Source organism: Podarcis raffonei, chromosome 9 (genome assembly GCF_027172205.1).
Source record: "Podarcis raffonei isolate rPodRaf1 chromosome 9, rPodRaf1.pri, whole genome shotgun sequence".
NCBI classification, from domain to species: domain Eukaryota; kingdom Metazoa; phylum Chordata; class Lepidosauria; order Squamata; family Lacertidae; genus Podarcis; species Podarcis raffonei.
In genome coordinates, this window is record NC_070610.1 from 45,907,274 (window position 1) to 45,931,151 (window position 23,878).

Genomic DNA, 23,878 nt, shown 5'->3' on the forward strand with positions numbered 1-23,878 from the left:
CTGGAGGTCCTCAGATTCCTCCTCCTCTTATATTTTATGAAAATATAGTAATGAGTTCTGCATCCTGGAGAAAAGTTGCCCCAAGTTGCTAAATACAAGGAAGGTCCATAGCTGTATACTTTTAGAGGTATAAACTCTTGAAGATTTTGTGTAGCTGTCAAATGTTAAAAGCCGTTTGACGTTTAATCCCCTTTTGAAGCCATCTTCACATCCTGTGGCAGTGAATTTCATAACTTAATTATGTGTTGCTTACACTTCTTTTCTTTCTCACCTCTGTCTGCTTACTTCCTCTTTTGTCATCCCTGCAAGAGCCAAGTTCTGCTTCCACACCTACACACGCTTCTTGATGGACCTCTTGCAATGTTAAACTCAACGCACTGGAAGAACCAGTTTGTGATATTGCCTTCCTGCAACAATGGCAATGCCTCATTAGCCTTTGGCACATTATTACAATTATTAAGAAACAGTAAATTGGTCTGAGGATGACAGACAATTTTCAGATTGTAAGGAACCGCCTTTTCATAGACATGAAACTTTGCATGTAACGCTGACAAATGGCTTTTCTGTCTTTGCTGTTTAATTAGAAATTAAGTGTGGCCAATGTTATTCAATGTAAGTGCTATTGTGGGGCTTTTTCCAAGGATAAATGTGCATATAATTGCATGTAGCCTTGCAGCGCAACCCTGTGCATGTTCAGTCAGAGTTCCCACTGAGTTCAATGGGGGCTTATTGCCAGGCAAGTGTGCCTAATACAGCATAAATAGCAATAGCACTCCAGGCAATTGGACTGTCTCAGACTGCAGTCCTGTACGTGCTTACCTGAGAGTAAGTCCCATTGAACTCAATGGAACATAACACTTCTAAGTAGACCTGTATGGATTACACTCTTAAGGTATGAAGCACAACAGTAAGATCTAAGACAGTAATACTGAAAGTGGGCTGTTGAGTACCCTCATGTCAGTTGCAGTACTTTCCAAAACTTCTGACAGAAACATTCATCTGTAGCGGGTTTCAGTGGAAGTCTTGTATATTTGAGATATGGACTACTTGTCTGCATAGTCTATAGCACTTGATCTGAAACGATCACCTATTAAAGTTCATAACCTATTGTACAATTTTGCTTCTGTCGAAATTCTCACAAGTGGCTGATTGGTACAGCCTTCCTGCTGTTAATTACAATATCCTACATAAGGAATGCCATGATAAAGGCAGAATAATATCTACTTTTATTTATGAAGATTCTAAGGTGAGCATGCTGCTTCCGCAGTGTGTGTTCTAAAGTCACGCAAACACAAAACCACAACTCTCATGACTGATTGATGTAAAGGCAGTTTCGTAGCTGCTGAGCCAGCGTCTGGCTTAATACTGTATGTTTATAGGGGAGAGCGTTCCGAAGCAGCCACTACCTACGTCCTTGTGACCAGGAGGGGGCGCCCTCCCTGCCTGAGTCCTCTCCTTCCGGATCAGTTAAGAAGCCCCGCCCCTAGCGCTGTTTGATTGGCGTGTTCGTACTGTCGCTCAGGGAACCTGCGTGGAGGAGCAGGAAGCAAAACAACATGGCGGCGCCCTTGCAGGTTGCGCGGAGGTTTTTGCGGTTATCAGGAAACCCGATCCGAGGTGAGTCACCGGGGCCCCAGTGGACCTCCCTCTCTTTTCCTAACCTGGGCGGGACAAAGGAATGAGCTATGTCCCCTTCCTCAGTAGCACCCTCGTTGAACGAACGTGGGAGCGCTTCATCCGAGTCTCCTACGTGTAACCTTCAGGGTCTGCTGGTTTTTCCTGCCCCATCTGTTTCCCACTCTCCATTCTTTGCTGTGTGTTTGGATGGCCTGGGCCTTTCGTGCCCAAGCTGCTAGTGGCGCCCCATAGCGGCGGGCTAGAGCATCGCCTTGCAGCATCGGCGATAACGCTGTGCGGGAAGGAGAAGGGTTGCGGGGGCCGCTGTGGATGAGCTGAATGGACATCAGTTACCCTTTTCCTGACGTAAACTTTCACACCCTCCCCAATTTTCCGTTTCTTACAAGCTCCCCGTAAGAAGCTTGTATGTTATTTCTTTAGTAGCTGGTTCAATGCACGTGTTGTTTCATTTACAGTGGTACCTCAGGTTACATAAGCTTCAGGTTACATACGCTTCAGGTTACACACGCTTCAGGTTACACACTCCGCAAACCCAGAAATATTACCTCGGGTTAAGAACTTTGCTTCAGGATGAGAACAGAAATCGTGCTCCAGCGGTGTGGCGGCAGCAGGAGGCGCCATTAGCTAAAGTGGTGCTTCAGGTTAAGAACAGTTTCAGGTTAAGTACGGACCTCTGGAACGAATTAAGTACTTAACCTGAGGTACCACTGTACTCCTATTCTTTTTTTCTGACTCCCTAGAGTCTCTTTTGAAGAGTAGGACTGAAAAAGACGTATGCCAGAGATCCTAGAGCAGTGGTTCCCACCCTTTTTTTTTTTTTTGGCCATGCTCCATCTAAGCATCTCTAAAATCCTGATTCCCCCCCCCCCATATAATTATTTTTATTCAAAAAGTGAACTCCTATTCACTTCACTATTCACGAAACTCCTATTTAGGAAGCCTAAAAGGCCATTAATTGTTTATAACTCATTCTCAAATTGCCCCCCTTAAAAATCAAATTGCCTCCCTGTGGGGCCTCTGCCCCACGTTGGGAACCGCGGTCCTAGAGAGCCGGCATAGGGCAGAATGGGTAGAAGGTAGATTGGGATCTACTGGTAGATCTCTGGGTGACCTGCAGTATTTGACAAGGCTTTCTACCTGTCATCTGTCTTAAAAATAGCCACAGCAAAACACTTTTTGCATCTAAACTAGGCTGCTAAAGTTAAGGCGGCTAACCAGGAGTAGACTTCTGTGTGAAAGGACTCTTAGCTCAGCTTAGTTCTAACCTCGGAACAAATTCCTAACCTCAGAATGTGCTCAAGTGGCACCCTTTTGTAACTCTATAGATACATCATTTGTTTCTGGCTGTATTTGGTACGTATTTGGGTCCCAGTAAACAAAGAAAGTGTATCTGACCTGTCTGAAATCTGCTGGTCCCAGAAGTAACTAATGATACAGCAGTAGCAGAGGCTGTTGGGAGTGTAGTCCAAAACAGCTGGAGAGCACCAGGTTGGAGAAGGCTGGGCTAGATGGTCTGATGCTAAAAAGCAGTTCTTGTGTGTTGCATTTGCATGTGCTATTTCTTCGTATCAGAATGAGCTCAGTTCTTTACCTCTCCTCTCTGATAATTAGACAGCCATTTAAAAATACAGTACAATAAACTATCTTAGTCACATCTTTCCTGCACCTGCTCCCAAGTACCATGGACTGTTTTTACTCTCATCTTCCCTAATCCTCTCCATGGATGTTTCTTCTTCCTTGCCATGTTTACTTTTCCTCTAGATTATGATTTGTGTGGAGATAAGAAGTGACTGAAACAAAGCATGTATTGGTGCTTTGTCTATAAAAGAACTTAAAGCTTTTAAAAAATATATCTTTTCAGGGTTTGAGTGAATTAAGTGGGAACAAAGTAGCATAATACAGTGGTACCTCGGGTTAAGTACTTAATTCGTTCCAGAGGTCTGTTCTTAACCTGAAACTGTTCTTAACCTGAAGCACCACTTTAGCTAATGGAGCCTCCTGCTGCTGCCGCGCCGCCAGAGCACGATTTCTCTTCTCATCCTGAAGCAAAGTTCTTAACCCGAGGTACTATTTCTGAGCTAGCAGAGTCTGTAACCTGAAGCGTATGTAACCCAAGGTACCACTGTACTGAAACTGTAAGAATAGCAGTAGATTGGTTTTGCAAACATAGCCTAGGTTAGAATGAAAAATAATTTTCGCAAGCAAGCCACAACGAAGGAGTCAAAAAGAACAGTGACTTGGTCTATATTGACTAAAACAGAGACATTAGGGAACAGCTAGAGTTGTCTCCTGAAATACAGAATATTAAAATATCAGCGCTTAATACTGTCTCTTTCGTTTGCCCTGATATTGCTAAAAGAACCCTTTCCTATTATCTGTTCCATCCCCATTAGACAAAATCCATTCTAAAAACCCTGTTATGTATTCTTTCCTTTAACACAAAATATTACCACATTGCTGTGCTATTCTTTACAAATATAAATTCATATAGTAACTGCTGTGTCAATTCATCATATGGAATGAACATTTCCAATTTGTACAGTTTCTGCCACTGTTCTTATAAGTCAAGGTGATCAATGACTGACTGAAGAATTATTCCAACAGAATGCAGTGAAAGCCCCTTTTCATAAGTAAACTGCTCGCTCTCTCCAAAATTTTCTCTCAGAACTAACATGTTTCTAAACTCCTTTATTTCAGAACCATCTCGTTCTGCGTTCAGGGCACAGCCTGATGATATAAGCAGACCGAACTGGGTTAAAGTTGGCCTGACTTTTGGTGCCTCAGTAGCAATATGGGTGCTGGTAAGAATTACACTGTGGATGTGATTAGCAGTGTTTTCAAAGTAACTCTTCCTTAATCAGTTACTTTTGTCAATAAAGGAAATGTGATAATACGTTATGCTTAGTTTGGGTCCACTAATTACTAATCATTTGAACAATTACAGTTCCACATTCAAGGCACATTGTTGATTGGCTTGGTTTGCACATATACCAAGTCATTGTTTGTTTAACAAATCACAAGTTAGCCACAAGTTGTTCCATGAATGATCAGTCAAACCATTACTTTTTTCTTCTAAAGTTTGGTTTGTTTTCCAGCTATTCTTGTTTGGTGAGTGGCCAGGCAAACCATAGTGCTGAAATCTCAAGCCATAATTAAAACAGGATGAGTGTTATAAACCAATAAATCATGTCTTCAGATCTTGTTTTCTTGGCAAACTATAGGTAAACCTGGGCAAGGTTTGCACAGTAATCATAAGCCATAGTTTAATAAAGTGTGGTTTAGCTTTACGATGTGCAAATTAGGCCACTGTAAGTGTTTATATGAGTAGAAATGCATTATTTAGCAGCATTTCAAAGTATAAGAAAGAGTAAACTGTTCTTGCTACAGCTTTACAAATTGGAAACTAAAATTTACACCCACTCTGTTCCCACTCAGCCTCCAGAAGGTTCCCCACAAAGGAATGTATTCTTCCAGCTGAAAAAGGTTGCCTACCCCTGCAATAATAAATATTTAATTTTGAATGTATAATTAATCAAATGGTTTCAGATCAGCCCTTAACACTGATCACTTAATGCCTGTCCACCCTAAAATAATCATTTTGACTCTGCGTGTCTCATGCTCTTAAACCATGTGTATTTATTTTTTAGCTCCTAAAGCAGCATAATGAACATCAAGCAGAATATGAAAGGCGAAAAGCAGAGAGAGGTTCATAATGGAGGTGCTAAAATTATGGTGAGATCTGAATAAAGCTATAAACCTCACTTTTTTTCTGGATGTGGTTGCTCTTGTTTATATAATAATCCAACTTGTAAGATTGTTGCCTGTAATGAACAGCAGAGATCACAAATGTTGCAGTTTTGTCATTAATACTCTATTGCTGTTTTCCTCAGTTTTTTAATGTCCTAGTTGACTCATTTCTGCTGTATTTCAAAATAAGTGCCTTGGTCTGCTTATTGTGTTGCTGTTTTTAAGTTAAGTGATCTGTCCAAGTTACTTCTTATGGTGCCAACTGATGGCTGACTTCCCCATCTGCCCTGCACTCTTCAGTTCCACATCCAAGACTTTGTCCTTACAGTAAAATATAATGACTGCATTCCAACATAATGGTAAACCATGCTAATGGTTTATAATTATGAAAATGAGCCTAGGGAAGCCTCAGGCTCCTCTACTCTTCCTTTCACCCTTCTTTGTCATGTGAGATGGAGGAGTTTGGAAGTTTTCACTTCTGATTTTGGTTAATCACAGCTTAGTGATATGTCTAAACCATGGCAAATTGTGGTTAGTTGAAGCAGACCAGTTTTAAACCACGGGGTATGAACCTGGCTTGACTCAATTAACCATAGTTAAGATTAACCATGTTTCAGGATTTTCTAACCTATGATTAGTCAAAATTATAAGTCGAAGCTAGATTTTGCCAACTGTGCCTGTGGGAGAACACATGAGCCTGAGGCTCACCTGGGCTCATACTTACAATAAAAAGTAATTGTGTATCATTATATCCAAATGTAGGCTACATTATATTCTCAATTGTTGCTCAGAGCTCCTGTTCCCCATTGTTTTAAATAACAGGACAGTAGGAGAAGACAGAAAGTGAGTCTCTTCTTCATTGTATTATTAGCAGCCATGCAGCTGCTAATTATAGATGTGTAAATATGTATTCTTGGCCTTGTCTTCTGTCATCTCCCACTAAAGAGCAGAAAGCAGGACAGCTATGATGATTGCTGCACCTTTGGGAGATGCAAATGATTGATTTTGTGATACGGTTTGCATTCTGCAAATTCTCAAACACACTGCTATTTTCATTAAAGATTGCCTACTGGACATTCACATAGCACAGTCCCTGTGCAGTACTCTGCTGACAGCATGGAATGGATGGAGGCATAGCATGCTGCTCGGTTCAGCATTACACTGTTTCTATAGCAAACTCATTAATCCTGGTATTTTGTCCATTGTTTCCCTATTAGTATGTTCCTGGCTTCTAAACTGGAGTAATCACATTCTACTTTAGCAGCTTGTGATTATTTAACAGACTAAATATTGATTAAAATACTGTTTATCTGATTAACTATCATCAGTCACTTAGTCACATTAGGCACTTAGTTATTAGTTTTCTGTGACAAAAGAGACAGACCAAGAGTACAAAGAGTACTCAGGCAGGGTTAGGCAATCACTTTCCCCATTGTTAATTTTGCATCAAAATCCGTAAGACTGTCATGTTTCCTGGCTTAGAAAATACCCTGTGGGCCATGTAAAGACTGCACCTGTACAGTCTTATAGTATGGCTTAATTACCTCCTCTCTTTTCTAGGTTGAAGATGCTCCATAGAAACTGTTACAGCCAATGCATAGTCTACAAGGATATTTTTGTGTTAGTAAATAACCCATTGGTTGTTGGATTAACTCCAAACTAATTCTAATTTTCCTGAAATAAAGCAAAGAAAGCATGGAAGGTGGTTGAAATCTCTATGCTTCACATGGTTGTTTCTAAAGGCTATGAATAAAATATATTCCATCAGAAAAAAAGTTTCTGACCCTATTTTGTATAGAAAAATAATGTATGACAGTGCAATCTTGTATGTTGAACTCAGTAGGATTTTGTCTCACAAGTGTGTAGGATTGCAACATGATTTACTGACTTCACTTGTGCACATTAGCTTTTGTATTCCTTCTCAGCATTTTTGTTCATTAATAGCAACCCTAATTATTATTTATTTACTATCAAAACTTTGAGGCTACTGCCACTGTAGCTATGGTTATTGCAGATCATATGAGAAGATGCTGCTGCTGCTGTGTTTACATTGTTTACTTGGAGTAACAGTGCAGTAATAAAGAGCATAAGGAGAATATATGGGATATATTGGAATTTGGTTCAACTCTTCAGCTTTGCATTATTTAACAGTTTCCCTGTTCATTTCTTGTCAACCGCAGTGGGACTCCTCTGTTCCTCTTTTAAAAAAATGTATCAGAATCTTACGAGGGTATTCCTAAATATTTTCTCAACATGAAATACTTCCACAGCAAGTGGATGATTCATTTCCCTTATGGATCATCCACACTACTCTTTCATATTCTCAAGAGTTGTTTCTAGAATTACAGTAGAGTGGATTCTTGAATTAAGTTATATTTCAAGGTTGATTCACCTACAGCATATTTCTGCGCCTCTTCTTTTCAAGCTGAAGATAATTGGCTGTGTCACACTATTATATTTTCAAAGACTGCAAGGCAAACTGGCATCGTAATTTAAAATAAATTGACTAGATTTCACTTGTGTATTTCCAAATTTATTTAACAGCCCTTTCTAGCGTGATGCTTCCTTTTCTTTATTTGTCCTTTGTTAGGTTATTTTTAAAAATATTTTGCTTCCCATTGATCCCAAGGGGAGAGAAAATAAATATTCCAGCTCTAGGGTACTTTTCCACTCCCTCTGTTCTGAAGGCATGTCAGTTCTAGCAGACGGGGATCCACAGCATTCTGTGTCCACCAGAACCTCCCCAGAGACCATAAGATTGCAGCCTTAGTCACATTATTCAGTCGTAACTTCCATTTATATTCATTAATCTGCAGCATTGTGTGTGGCTTCTTGTACATGTCATGCCATCCTGTAGAAGCTATGCAAAACAATCTTATGCATGTTTATGCAGAATTAAATCCTGCTGAGTTAATTGAGGCCCAGATTACCATACATAGGATGGCAACTGAATGCAAGCACTCATAACACTTGTAAGAATCTATTTTGATTCATTTGAAGGTTTCCTATAAGGTTTATAGGCACGTGTTATATTACAGGCATTTAGCAGATTTTTTTGCAATGTTTTTTGTTCTCATCCCATTTCCTACTTCTTGTAGTATGACTGTTCAAATTCTATATTTTTGAGTGTGAAAAAATAATAAAGAAGAGATGCTTTTGTATATTAAAGTAAGATAATTATTATTATTATTATAAATAAATAAATAAATAAATATTTATACTCCACATTTTCCCCCTAATGGGACTCGAGGCCACTTAGATAAAAATAAGAACCACTAAAAACATAGATAAAACAACTAGCCTCTGAAGTGGAGTGAACAAAAGCCAACTAAATGAAAAATGTCATTATGTGAAATGTGTTTCTTTTATAGCTCATTTGGAAACTGGATAAATGGTTGTGGGTTCTGCACTCACCATTCTACTGAGTGGCAACAACAGAATACATTCAAGCCTAATTTCAGTGGGGGAAGGGTTCCAGGAAAGCTGCTGCAGGCAGACATGTGTACCTGGGGAAGTTGGCTTGGAACTTAAGGCCAAGCACATAAAGGGCGTTTTATAGTATCATCTAATCCAACCCACTGCAATGCAGGGATATTTTGCCCAACGCTGGGGCTTGAATCCATGACCCTGAAACAAAGAATCTCCTTTACTATGAAATTCTGTTATAAGCCATTGCCATTTTAAAACGGAACAGAGGTACTTTCGTCACACAGAGGATTTTGCAGCAAGGTTGCAACCCTATTTTTAGTGACAAGAAAAGTGGTATATTAGCCTGGCCCACCCTTTTAATGCCAAGATGGGGGAGCAGCTCTAATTGCTCATTCAGGGGCGATGAAAACATGGTGCTCGGAGACACTACCGTTTATTTAGCCTTTACATAACAACACGCAGCTTTGCAAATGGGTTAGAGCTCGGTCCTGCCTCAAATTAACCTATATTACCATGAACCTAGCTAAACAGCACTGGCCTGTCTTGCCAGTTTATTGAGGTGCCAATATTGGTGTGTGAGCGCCTGCAGCTACTTCCTTGTAATAAGGGGAAGAAATTCTGGTGCTGCATCTTTGTGCAGACAGAAAGAGTCCCCTTTTCCAGCCAGTTTGGGGGTGGGCGTGGGAAACCTCACTTACCCATCCGTCTCAAATGCCCCCCAGGTTACATACAAAACACAGCTAAGCTCCAATTCTGCAAATACTGTAACGCCACTGGCGTCCTGGGGCGCGGTGTGCATGCATGTGGTGTGTGCGTTCCGTCGGGCAAAAGCCTCCTGCTGCAGACACATTCCAGCACCTCCCACTTCCCCAGTTCTGCAGGCCCTTCTCGTTGTCCTAGTCGAGGCTGTTCCGCTGAAGGTGAGGGGGCAGCGGGGAAGACTCCCGCCCCCTCGCAGGTCCCCACCGCCCTGGGGGCCAGGCCAGCGCGGAAAGGCTACCGCTTTGAAGAGAGCCGCAGGGCAAGCTGAGCGCACGCACGCACGCAGGCAGGGCGGAGCCGCGGCGCTTGGATTGGCCGAAGTCTCGCCTTTCGTCGCCGCCTCGCTCTTCCCCGTCTCTCCCGCGTCTCCGCCTGTCACTCTTGTCCGAACAGAAGCTCTCCAGGCTACGAGGTGAACCCTTGCGCGGCAGCCCACTCTGCGCTGCTGCCGCCGCCGCCACCAGCACCACCATGCACCTCTGCAGCTTCGCGTGGCGCCCTCTGGCCCGCCGCCTCACGCAAGGGGCTGCCCCTTTCGTCCGCGGACACGGTGAGTTGGGGGGGGGGGAGGAAGGGTCGCGCGCGTGGCTGCGCCGTCGAAAAAGCCCCCCAGAAGCCCGCCGAGGCGAGGAGCGGGGGCTGGTGAGGAGCCGCGTGGCTCTGCTGGGCGAGGAGGGCGCGCAGAGGTTGAGGGCGCCGGTGTTTGCGTTGGCTGCCTGGGAAAGGAGACGCGAAGGTCACGGCGCTGAGGCAATGGAGGGGAGCCGAGAGGACGCGGCTCCTGGCGCTCAGGAGAGCCGCTTCGCGTTCGCCCAGCCCCTCGGCGCCAGCGAGACCCACGAGGCTCTTCCTGGCGGCGGAGCAGCAGCATCTTAAGCCTGGCGTGGGGGGAGAAGCAAGCCACAAGAGCCTCTTGTGTTTTTCTGTTTCCCCTCCGAAGTTATTTTGGCTAGCGGAGACCAGGGTGGGACTGTTTACCGGAGGGGAAAAGATGACAGCCAGAATCACAAACACACATACCCCGGGCCAGTGTGTAAGCAGCTGACAGCAATTCAGACTGAAGGGAGAGAAAACGGCGCAGGGTGTTGGAGAGGGAGAGTCCGGGAAAAATTAATAAAGGGCTGGTGATTTCCCTTCTTACTGGGCATGTGAATGTGGCTGAGGTAGCACAAACTGGCGAGAACTTGCTGATTCTGCTCATAAAATAATCCGTCCTCTATCTGCACAGTGTACGTCCTTATCCGCGAGGATCGATCTGGGCCTTTCTAGGTTAGAAAGATGGATCCTGCTAGTTAAGGACTGTACACTGTTTATACTAGCCCATATCTATGTCTAGTAGTCTGTTTTGCCCTCAGGGGATGGATTCGGATTAGCGGTTCTGCAGGAGAGGTAGCCACACTGCTCTTTAATACCGAGGGTGTCAGTGGGACAGATGACTGTGTTTGAGGATATTTTGTCCAAGCAGTATGATTTCTTCCCTGAAAGTTTTGTAAATTGGCAAGAGTCAGATTGGTGCTTCCATTGTTTGTTTGTTATTAGGTTTGACAAGCATATACTTAAAATGCTATACACATGTTAAGAAATGGCCTGGGCAGTGGGATAAGGGAAGGTTGTAGCCCCATTACTGACATCAAATAGGAGTGTATGGCCATATTCCACATGACTGTGCATTTTTCCTAGTTATATAATAGTGTGACTTGTGTAATGTAGGAATGCAGTAGCAGAAGTTCTGTCTTGAAAGAAGATGCCACAATTCTCCCAAAACAATGTAGTTTACATCTGCACCATTTATTGATTGAAAAAACGCTACAGGAGTGCTTATATGGGGCACTGTGGTAGGGACTGTGTGATGAGGCCCTCAGGTATCTTACATTATTAATTTCAAGACAAGATGGTTAGACTAGAGAAACTCTTTGGAGCAAGGGAGAAAAATCCATGTCTATCCTTTTTAAAACATTTGCATTATCATAGAATTGTAGAGTTAGAAGAGAACCTGAGGATCATCTAGTTCAACCCTCTGTGACACAGGTATATGCAGCTATCCCATACGGGGATCAAACCTGCAACCTTGGTGTTCTCAGCACTGTGCTCTAACCAACTGATTTATCATGCCCCATTCAAAAAACAAATGAACACCTGGCTTAAACTTCATTCTGGTCAGCATATTCAAGTCCACATTAAGAATGTCTTAAAATTATATTTCCACTTTGTATTACCTGGTTACTCTGTGCCATTCATCAGGTGCAGAAACTTTTCCTGGGATTCACCTTCTCATGTGAAAGGGCATCATGTTGTTGTTATGGGGAAAGACTAGCTCAGTGGTAGAGTACATGTTTTGCATGCTGAAGACCTCAGTGTCTCCAGGTAAACTAGGAAAGTCTCCTCGCTGAAAATCCTGGACAGCGTTAACAACTGCTTCTCCTGTTAATGGGTCGGTTTGATCTATTACCAATAACTTATGAAAATGCTAAGTGCAACAGTGGATTTGTATGATCCAAAGAACTATTGATCCTGTCTTTATCTTACATTATGAGATTTGTAGCTGATACCTTTCTTTAAAAAGATCTCTAGATTATCTCTATTACAGCATGTTGAATTTACTGTTTTGTTTTGTGTTTTTAGTATTATCACTAATATTATAGCTTTCATTTTTGAAGTACCTTTCCGCCAGATGTCATCTGGAAGCGTTCCTGGATCTTCTGGGGAGAACTTTATTTATTATCTGCTTGTTGCTGGTGCTGCTGCTGCAGGAGGTTTTTTAGTGAGTGCTTTCTTTACACATCTGTTTACATTGTCCAAAAACACTCATTCTTCTCAACAGGATAGAGAAATGATAATGTAGTCAAACCAAAATTTAAGTTGGAACTTCACTTGCAATGTTTTCTGGTAGCAAGCTGCTGACTTTGAGACCAAAATCCTATACATACCTGCTTACCTAGAAATAATCCCCTTTGAACTAATGGGATTTGGGTAGACGTCCATTGTGTTGTGTTGTAAAAGTCAAGTGTTTAATCCAACATTTTACAGCAGAGGTGGGAATTTACGGCCTTCCAGATATTGCTGAACTATAACTCCCATCATTCCTGATCATTGACCATGATGGCTGGAATTGATGGGAACTGGAGTTCAACAACAAATGGGGAGGGGCAACAAGTCGCTCACCTCTTATTTTATGGACTAAATTTATGTCTAAATTTTAAGGGAAAAAATAAGTAATGATTGTGAGAGTGCTCCATTCCAAAATAACTTTCTGATGATAAACCACTAAAGCTGGAGTCTGAACTGGGGTTGGGTGACTTGTTTCTGCTTATTGCTATAATGCAGTAATATTAATGCACATTTTCCTGTCAAAGCAGACTACGAAACTAGATTTACCCAGAAAGAAAATACTAGAACTACAGGCCAAGGCTATGCACATTTACTAGAAGTAAATCCTTCTTACTTCAATGATGACAACTTAAAAGTTAATATTAGACATATCCTAAATGTCAAGGTGATTGTACACAGCAATAGATTGGTTTTAGGATAGTTTTCCAAGAAAAGTTTTATTGGAAATTGGAAGCAAATGCCAGTGGCAGTTCTAGTATAGTCTTCGTGTCAAAGATGGGCATTAGAAATAATAATTGTAAAGTTTGTTCGATCAATATGATGAATTCAAAGAGCCTGCAGTCTCAAGTATGTGTGTTGGTGCTGGGGATATTTATGCTTCCCAGTCCCATGCAGCTATTTAACTTAAGATTGTATCATCCATAGCTATGGATTGTGTAACAAAACAAACCTACATAAAAAATTATGGGGAAAAGGCTGCATGAACTCATTGTCATGTATAGTTTGATGCTTACACTGATTGTTCCTACTGACTGATCCTACCTGTTCTACCTTCTCAATATGTAAATGTAGTAAATGGACACCAAGACCTTCTTCCCACCAAAGGAAATGAGCTTTGTACTACTTCCCACCACTCAGGAATGCAATATTTTAATATTTAAACACACACACACACACACACACACACACACACACACAGTAAATATGTTATTCATTTCTTCTAACTCGTACCTAGGAGATTAACCAGCTGAATCGAGCATTCAGTTGTCTTTGTCTAATCTTCATTAGTTGCTACACATTTCGGCTTTGATTTTCAGAACTTGGAAATGATATCAATAGAGCTTAATTCTAAGTAATATATGTTTGAATAGCAGTGCTTGTTTAACTATTGTTTATTGCTATCATAAGCTTTACTACAAAAATAACACTAGTCATCAAAACGTTATCGCGAACATAGGCTAAATAAATAGAAGATATGCCATAAAACTTTTTGTAAGGTTATACTATAACATTTCTACCTGCTTAAGCAAACAGAAAATAAAATACAAACAACAGTCTTACATTGCCTTAACCTTACCTTTAACGTAGTAACCATGGCTTAGTGCAAATGTGCAAGCTTTCGGAGAGGAGATCCTCGCCCATCATTCTGCTGTTGTGCTGCACTTGTTGTAAGCCAAAAATGGCTGATCTTCTGAGTTACACCAATAAAACTCAGAGACAAGAGGAGTTAGACTCAGTTTAGTATGCCATGAGCTCAGGCCCATGGGTTAGCTCTCTCTAGACTAACCATGAACTGAAAGCAAGCATTGTCCACTAGTTCATGGTTTGTCCAGCAGAGCTAACTCATGAGCCCAGGTTCAGGGGCGTAGCCAGGGGGTGCAGTAGGTGCACCTCGGGTGTTGCCACTGGGGGGGGACACAAAATGGCAGGTGGCACTCACCGTGGGGCCTGCAGCGTGCCCGAGCCACACGCCTCTGGCGCCTGCAGACTCCACACTGTCTGCTGACTGCCTCCCCCCAGCTGTAGGGCGGCTGAGGCCCCGTGGCACCCCCCATTCCTATGGGCACCACATGCCCCATCTCATGAGTGCTGCCTGTCCCGTCCCTCTCTATGGGCACTGTGCCCCCCGTCCCACCCCCATGGGCAGTTCACCCCGCTCCTGGGCGTGCCGCCCCAGGTGCCCAAGAGGCCCCAGGTTCATATAACATACGAAACCATCGCTTAGCTGAGTGCAGCAGCAAAACAAGCAGCTGCTGCCTGAGAGCTTATACAGTACATTTTTGCTAAGCAATGGCTTGGCTTAGCGTGATATGCAAGCCAGGTCAATGTGTTGTCGCTCTCAATAGAACTTTGAATCTGACTCTAATTAATAGATCATTTCATCTGATTTTAATATTCTGAAGAGGGTTTTAATCAAATTTTAAATACTTTGATATAATTTTTATAAAGCTAGAATAGGGTGTTACAGTTTAATTTATATATTTTTATCTCTCATGTTAACCTATTAAAGAAAATTTATTAACATTCCTGTGTTTGTATACATATATTCATATACTGTATTTTGGTGATAGAGTTTATATGTTTTATTAATCTTTATTTATGATCTCTGTGTGTTCTTATTTTATTCCTGGTTTGCAGTGGCTTTTGGCTATAAGCAATTACATTTGATCGTTAATGTTTAATCTGACCCTCTTCATTAAAAAGGCTAGCCTATATATAAAAATACTCACTGCGATCTCTATACATTTCACTCAAAAAAACCCCCAATATCATGTTGGCTGAAAAACAAATCCTAGAATTTGGGAGACCTTGGAAAGTGACTTTAACGCAGCGCAAGAAGCCAACTAGTAAAAAAAGGACACTTTATCTAGTAGAGAGGAGCAAATCAGAGTATGAGTTATTTGGAGAATGCCCATTCATGTCAAGAATAAATATACGCACAACAGTGTTTCCATGTGCCTAAGAGGCCCTTTAGAAACTAGCCTTGGAGTAAGCACTAGAAAGATCTAAAAGTTGACATGCTGGATTATTTGTAGCACTGTGTTTTTGTTTTGCATTTATTGCATTTATGGAAAAGTTAGTAAAAGCTGAGAGTCTTACATGGAATATAAGAAAGACACATTCTTCATTGATTGGTGCAACTTTATTATGTTTATAAGTACAAAGAAAGTGGTAGAAGTCCACCTCCACATTATAATCTGGAATGCTATTTAGTCAATTCCCCCACTTGTCCCTTGGTCAATGATGTCACAGTTGTTTTTTCCAACCTGAACTTTATGTCAACAGTTCTGTATGGATTATTGGTTTGTTTTTTCTATCCCATGTTCTGACACTACAAGCATTCCCTAAATGGAAGTGGGTAGAGCTACAGATTATGTGGGATTTGGTTCATTTCCCCCCTTGATGATATGTATTATTTTTGCAAACTATAAAAATTAATAGGAAAAGCAAAGAACACAGTCTTGGCATATGGAGATAAGTGCAATTATTATTTTTAGGCCTACAGAACGGTTACTTCTGACAAATCCAGGTACAACGAACGTATCACTGATATGCAGCAAAGAACTGTAGCAGAATGGAAACCAAAACCGTGGCCTCCTCAGTGTAAGTTGAGAATTTATGCATTTACAAATGATACTTCAATGTTAATTGTCTTAAGGGCATTTTGTTTTGTTTTTTTTAAAACAGCAAAGACAGGAGTAGGGGGGTGGAAATATAGAAGCTGCTAATCTGCTGAACTTTATGTTAGACTTTACATGGCTATGTATCAGAGTTCTGTTTAATTATTTTTGACAGGACTACGATGGTTCTAATTTAATGGCTCCTAGGTCCTAGAATATTATTGGTTGCAAGGTTTATATGCTACGTATGCATACACTGCTACTGTTACCATGGGCCTAGCCAGGATTTATGTTAGGGGGGCAGACTTTATGTTGGGGGCCCAAGAACTTCAGTTAAGTATTTTTATTGATTTACATGATGGGGGGGGCAGCTGCCCCACTTGGCTACATCCATGATTGTTAGTTTGTTCAGATACATTTGATCATTTTGTTGCAACTAAAATGCAAAGACATTCCTGAAAGTGATTCAGTTCATGTAACACATAGTCTGGGGTTGTTGTTTTTTAAAAAATTTCATTAAGCATCACAGAGAAAAAATATAAAGCGCTGAAGGTTGAATGTTTAGTGAAAGATAACTAAATACAGACCTCATATCACTAAAATTACAAAAGTGGTTTTGTTTGAGATTATAATTCCAGTCAGTCAGGAGCTTGATGGCTCAGGAATTTCAGAAAACTCTGAATATAGCGCTCAGCTAAGTCATTGATGGGGGAAATTCTATACACAAAACCCAGGGAATTGTTCTCTAGTACTGCTTATTATAACTAAATGAGCACTGCCAAATGGCTTCCTGAAATGACTGCTTTTATGTCTATAATTTGCTTAATATTTTAAATAAATGAAAATATTTCAGTATGAAATAACTAAGAAGGTATATAGAGGGAACTCAGTTTGAACTGTGGCTTAACTCAGGAATGAACCAACATGTTTTCACTCATACAGTTCATACTGAAGGATCATTAAGATAGTGCTGCTGAGTATATAGAAATGTGAAATTCTATTAATTAATCTCACTGAATAGTCCGTGAGTTAGGATCTGTTTCTTTGATGGAAGCTGTTTCATCTTAGGGATGAAGGAATGTTTAGAAGGCTGTGACCCTATACCCAGTTTCCTGAGAGTAAGCTCTACATAGGATGTATTTTTAAGTAGGCATGTATAGGATTGCCTAGTAAGTTAATGCAATAGTACTTCCAACACAGTTAAATTCTAAACAGTTTGCTACTGTGCATATTTATTCACAAATAAGTTTTTTGTGTGTATAGTGAGACTTATTCCCAGGGAAGTACGCAAAGGATTGCTGTCTAAGATTGCAGTTACAGAGCTAGACACTACAAATAGCTATCAGCTCAGCCACTGAATGCATCCTCAGACTACCTGGGCACTATCCACTGTTACATGAGCACGCTTCTTTTTCCTTTCCTCCTCTCTCCAGCCCCCTGTGAACCTCAAATCTTTTCTGAAGGGTCCCCTAAAACCCTCCAGGGAGTACCTGTTCCCCCAACTGCTTCTGTTCTCTGAAAAATGTGCACTGTTGGATCTCACCCAACACATGTAGCTGCTTTTCTTTTCCCTACCTAGACGCAATGAATGCAATCAAATTGCATTTACCTGACCTGGTTTTTCTCCCGCCCCCTTTTTAACATTTATATTGAATAATACATTTGGGTTTTGAAAACCATTAATTCATATGTTACATGCTATTTTTCTCTCTTCCTGTCTTTCTGCCTTCTTTTCATGTGCCTTGTTATGAGAAGAATGCAGGGTATTTGATATTCCTCCTTCCCTGGCCCTTTATTGCCTTTCATAAATGACCTTACCTCCATCTAAATTGTATGCTTAAATTATCTTAACAAATGAAACATTCAGAAAAGCAAGTATTATATTTCCCTCAAGTTTTTAAATATTGCGATGCCTTTCAAATTCACCTATGATTTGGAAAACCCATAACTTGTTTTATACTTTACTAAAAAATATAGACAAAACCTCTAACCTCTCAGCAGAAGACTTTAGGCTACTTCACACGTAATATATTTTCAGCTGTACACCTATAATGTGTTAAGTGTACACTCAAAATTGTAAAATGTATGTGACAAACATGGGTACCACAGAAAAAATACTGCATGCCGAAGCTTCCTGTTAGGTGTGCACTCAAAGGCAAACCCATGATTTTTTGTCATGAACCAGCTCTTTGACATTGAACTGAATAGGGAAATGTTAATAGAAATAACCTGCAAAATTCCAAAATGGTGTTTATAGTGTATGCTAACGTTCCAGTTTTTGCAATTTTCTGAGTGTGTTCATGCAATTTCTTGTTCCAATTTCTGTTTCCTTCTCTTAATCTTGTTTCTGATCTCCTTTGCTGTATTAATCTTTCTTTCACTAGAAAGGTTGTATTTAAATCTTTCTAATTGTTCCTCTGCTTTTACACTTTCAGAATAAAATACAAAGGAAATCTTTCCAAAACCGAGGAATTAATTTTTTTAAGGACAGTCCATCGTTGTATACCTCGCAGCCAAACTTGAGAAAACCATCTCTTATAGAACTCCATTTTTGTGAGAACACTCCCCAATAATTATATCTTTTCAAGGCCAAGATAAAACACAACTTAAATACATCCTATAGAAGATAACTTGGCACTCTTAAGACACTGGCTGTTTTGAATTAATACACTTGTAATTGACTGTCCAATAAAGGGTCCTGAACACTTATCTTGCTTGTCAATCTGTGTTTTGTGTGAACAGGTTAGTTTTCTAGAAATTTTTTATATCCCATAGAGGGACACAGTTGGGTAGTATGGTCTCTGTTTTAGCAGGAAAAAGAGGAGCTGGATCTGTTTAAAAGTCAATTTATTCAAGTCTTAAAGACACACTGCTGTACCAATACATAAGAGAATGATGTGACATAAACAAAAAACTTAAAATAATTGTCCCTATTCATGTTACTATCAAAGTTAAACGAAATACCTACTTCTCAGTACAAACTTAGATAATATTTGGATGTTTTGATCACATCAAATAATTAATTATGTTCTTTGTAGCCAATCATTATTAAACCTGACAGTGTCTCTCTCCCTTTGTTCACATACCTATCTTTGCATGTCATTGTCTGTTAATTTCTCTTCAGCTTTGTTTGCCAGTTGGGCTGCTGTCTGTCAGCTAACAAAGCTTGTGGGTCACTGTTCTCATCTGTGTGATGCTGGTGCCTGTTCAATTACATCTTCATTTCCATGCCTTCTTACCTAGAATGTTACAATCCCTGTTTGAAAACATGTCCTCGGGTTTCTAGGCTGGGGTGTGCATTTCTGTTTCAGTGGACTTCAGCATTTATTGCAAAAAGACGGATAATAATGGAATCGCAATTCATGAACGTGGGAAAGCTGGGCTCACAAATAGCACTTGTCTTATTCCTGCATTTTGGTCTTATTCCTGCATTTTGGTATTTTTGACGTTTGCAGCAGTTTAAACATTCACATCAAACCTACAATTTATTTCTTATTTCTATACTGCTTGCTTGGAAAAAAACAAAAACCCTCAAAGTGGTTGGCTCGCGATCTACTTCAGTAGAAGGAATGTGTAGAGCCGTTTCCTCCAGGTGAAAAGGACAGAGAATTTATTGCATTTCAGGAACTTCAAGTATGACAATACTGTTCCTGCATACACAAACTGCTCTTTCATCCAGGTGATAGTATAGTTTGACCTGTGGCCTGAGCAGATTTGCTTTTGCTGTTTCTTAATTTGCAGCTCTATAGCATGATGCTATGCTCCACAGCAGCTTCTAAACATAGCAGCCTATTAAGGTTGGCTTTAATAATATCATTCATATATTAAACATATAATATGAACATGAACTGAGCCTCTTTTCAATGGCATCCTTGCCATTTCCCTCCCGATGGCTGCAGTCTTTAACTGCTGTACATTTATAATTCTCTGTTATCGTAGCATGTTTCTGTTTGTTTTGTTATGTACTTCATAGTAATCCTTTGCTTCATGCTATATATTCTTTCCACATATTAACAAGGTAACAGGCTAACCTGTTTCACATTGCATGTTTGTGCTTCATGATTTCTCTGTTATGTTAAATGAAGCCTTAGAAAACGATGAAACAGAAGCAAACGAAACTACTGATGCAAGTGAGGAAGTAAAGGATGCAGTTGAAGAAGAGACTGCAGCAGTAACTACTGGTGAATCGGAAGTGCAAAATGAAAAGCGCACTGAATCTGCAGAAGCACAGAGAGAAGACGAATCGCCTGTTGAAGAGGCATCCTCTGGTGTGCAAGAAGAGCAAGATGCTCCTTCCAGCTCAGAGGCAGCCCAAACGCAAGGTTAACATTACAAATGGAAATCTGTAGGCATTTTACCTTGTATCACAGGAAGCACTGCTTTGCTCGCGTTAACATAGTATTCCACACAGAATAAACTTGTATTTTAAAACCTTAATTGAATTTTAATATAAATGAGATATGATTTCAGCTGCAGTTTCCAAGTTTAATTCATACAACTTATTTTAGGTAGTTTGTTGCAAAATATTTCTGGAAGAAGGAGCCCTAATTTGCCATTTGTGGTAGAAGGCTCCTGATTTTGTCCAGAAGAAATAGCTGAACATGCCTAGAGAGTGTGTTATAAATAGAATTGAGTGCAGTTCAGTGTGCTCTTTCTCTCCTAAATGCACAAGCTGTAAGATGTGTAGAGAGGCATTTTGGCCCATTAGAAATATATTTACTATTACAAAATCTTGTGTGGTTTTCTTCTGCTGCCAAATCCATTGCATTTCTGAATTTTTTTTTTAAAAAACAACATTATTATTATTTTTGGCGTGTTTCCAAAACCATCCATTATTTGGAGGGTTGTATTCAATGCTTCTCTCACTCAGGGTGGATACTTTGAAATGAATGAACCCAAGTTAAACATGTCCATTAACATCAATGTTTCTACTCTGAGTAGAGACAAGCAGAGAATACCACCTATAATTTTGAGTGCTTTTCAGACTTCATTATGCGAAGAATGAGAATGTGATTTCTGATTAGCCCTAAAAACAATGACCAAATAAGACCATTCCAAAATAATTTTGATGGCTGCGATCCAGGAAGTGAGTAACATGAATGCATTCTAGGCTCTGTTTCATTGCTGGCCATGGAAATATATTTCCTTGCAACTCTTTGTATTATGTAGTGGACAGTGGAACCTGACACTGTACAGCATTCTCTTAATCACAGATAATGCCTTCAGCATTAAACTGGTAAAAACTAGATGAATAAAACATAGGCCTTTATTAGGAAGGGCTCTATAGTACCAACACACCCCTTAGTCATCTGATTTGTATCCATCATTAAGTAATTTGTAACGTGAGTTCAGTTTTGTCATTGCTGGTGATGTTGCAGTTAAAAAGACCTGATCTTAAATAATTTATAGAAGCAAGCCTTATCTGGACAAGACACTCTTGCCAGAGGGAAGGGGGTGGGGAGGTGATTTTTGCAAATACCCAAAGCACTCTGTACCTTCCCAAAATCTGTTTTGGAGGTTTTTAGGGGTCCTCTGGAAGGGTATGGAAATTGGCTTGGGAGACCGCAGAAAGAATTGGAATGGGTGGAGCTTAGAGGAGAAGGATTTAAATCCCCACTTGGCTATGAAGCACACTGGGTGACCGTGGGCCAGCTACTCCCTCTCAGCCTAACCTACTTCACAGGGTTGTTGTTGGGGGGATTAAATGGGGAGGGGGAGAACCATGTATGCCACCTAGAGCGCCTTGGAGAAAAGGGTGGGATATAAATGCAATACATAAATTACAATTTTTTATTAAAAAACAACAACACAACCTTCCTGCGGTAGAAATTCCCAACCAAACTTCCAAGTCTGTTTGGGACTTTTTACATTCTTGCAACATAACTGTCCCATTTTATGTAAATAACTGCATTATATTTAGCTAGCTAGCTTAGTTTTGTTTATCAATAACTAACTGGGATGTCAAGTTTTCCACAGCCATGAAGCTTGAAATGCTGTGAACGGGGCAAGCCAACTGAACTCCAGACCTTATAGATGGAAATAATTGTCTGCTACTGTATTACAGCTTTCCCCTGGCTTCATGAGAATGCCAATTTGGCTTCCCAGAAATAGCTCTGTGTGCATAATGTGCACACACTGCTATTTCCGAAGCTGAAGAGAATGGGATGAAAACACTGATATAATGAGATGCAATACAATTAAATATAAGCAATACTAGTGAAAACCACGAGCAGAGCTGGAGAAATTCCAGTTTTAATGTGTAAAAGTACTCAAGCTGGCACAATAAACTTAATTTTGTTTTTTAACATAGGTGATTTCCATTACTGTATCTCCAAATGGAACTGCTAAATTCATTTAAGAACATTAGGAGATCAGATAGAAATATAGCTGCTTTATTTCAGCTGCAAAATAAAGGGGTTCTCAAATTTTCCTTACAACGCTTCAACTTTTGAGGGGGAAGCACCTTTCCCCAAACATATAGTTGGAAAAACAATTAGTAAGCACAGTCATAATGTAGTATTGCACTGAAATATTTTGTATTAACAGAATTGAAGATTTGAATTCCTAATTAAGATCATTTTCACATGGAATAATGATACCGGGAAACAGAATGCTGAAATCTGTGTCTTGCCTACCTCTTAATAAAGGATTTTGTTTTACAATTTTTGTTTGCATTCTTGTGAAACCTGTAGTGCTTCCTTGAATTATGTTTATGTCTATTATGTTTCTACAGATACCAGTATCTGCTAAAAATGAACTATTTTTGTAACAGGATAATATTTAGTATGGTGTCACACAATGAAAGTTCTATAAATGTATGCATATGGGTACCCAAGGAAACTTTGCAGTATCTATTGCAGTCTTCCACACAGCTTTAATAGGCTAACCGTTTTCAGTTTGAAATTGGCTTGCCTGTTGAATAGTGTAGAAATTGCAGATACCTCTGCTACAAACATGGTTCTGACCCAAGTCTAGCATCAGAGGTTGTCAGAACTGGGCATCTGTTGGACTCATGTGACACCATGTGACATCCTGCCACTCACAAAGTTTTTTAAATAATAGTTGAGTTTTTATAATTCATGCTATTATCAAGTTTGACTAACAGCAAACTGCAACGAAAGTACCCCGAGATTCACAAGCCAACCTTTTTGGTCCCAATTTGTTGAGCTGAACAGTGTTAGTGAATTTGGTACAGAAACTAGTCAAAGTTTAGTATTAAGTCCAGTTTTCAGTGTTTGTCTGTGTGTAATGTGTATGGGGTATGTGCAGATGACAACAAAACCTTAGAGCCTGCCATGGTACGTTCTATTTAATATAAGCAGGCAGTTTTGTAGGATTCCATTGCATATGGAGGATGGCACACAAAGGCAGAGAAAAAGCAACCAGTTCAGAATTCTAGAGCAACACTTACTGGTAATTAAAATGTGTTTAACATGCATCCTTCTTAAGTTAGTCTAACGCACCAGAGATGCTATTGTTTCTTTCATGCTACATTTGCCTTGAGAATTAGGGTTATCTTATTTCATTTTGGTAATGACTGATAAGCAGCCCATATGCCTTTGCTAATTGTTTGCTCTTCCTTTTTTCTTTTAATTCACATTTAAATGTTCATGGAGCATTAATAATTCGCTTCCATTAATATAGTAAAAGAAAAATGCATGCATTGATATTGCCATTTACTCGAAGATTCATATGTCTTTAATTGAGATATTTAAAAGGATTTCGCAGACTGAACTTTTATCCCCACTCAGACTTAACTGTAATGGACAGAAATGTCTTTTGTGAATCCCAAACATCAATTAGTTACTATGTATTTTAGACTTTGGCACTTCTACTTTCTTCAGATTATTTGC

General features: G+C 40.1%; 2 protein-coding genes across 2 annotated transcripts in view; both read left to right on the forward strand.

Annotated features, from left to right (window-relative positions):
- The window catches only part of NDUFC1 (NADH:ubiquinone oxidoreductase subunit C1), a 255,356-nt gene that overhangs the window by 1,259 nt on the left and 230,219 nt on the right, over nucleotides 1–23,878 (forward strand). Inside the window, exons 2-4 of the mRNA XM_053403346.1 lie at nucleotides 1,380–1,617; nucleotides 4,336–4,439; nucleotides 5,286–5,372. Coding sequence (XP_053259321.1) covers nucleotides 1,557–1,617; nucleotides 4,336–4,439; nucleotides 5,286–5,351 — 231 coding nt within the window. The 5' untranslated portion in view covers nucleotides 1,380–1,556 and the 3' untranslated portion in view covers nucleotides 5,352–5,372. The remainder of the gene's footprint in view (nucleotides 1–1,379; nucleotides 1,618–4,335; nucleotides 4,440–5,285; nucleotides 5,373–23,878) is intronic.
- Nucleotides 9,748–22,687, forward strand: MGARP (mitochondria localized glutamic acid rich protein). Its single transcript, XM_053403345.1, has 4 exons — nucleotides 9,748–10,126; nucleotides 12,234–12,337; nucleotides 15,903–16,008; nucleotides 20,111–22,687. The coding sequence occupies exons 1-4, from the start codon at nucleotides 10,048–10,050 to the stop codon at nucleotides 20,350–20,352; spliced, it is 531 nt and encodes a 176-aa protein (XP_053259320.1). The 5' UTR covers nucleotides 9,748–10,047; the 3' UTR covers nucleotides 20,353–22,687.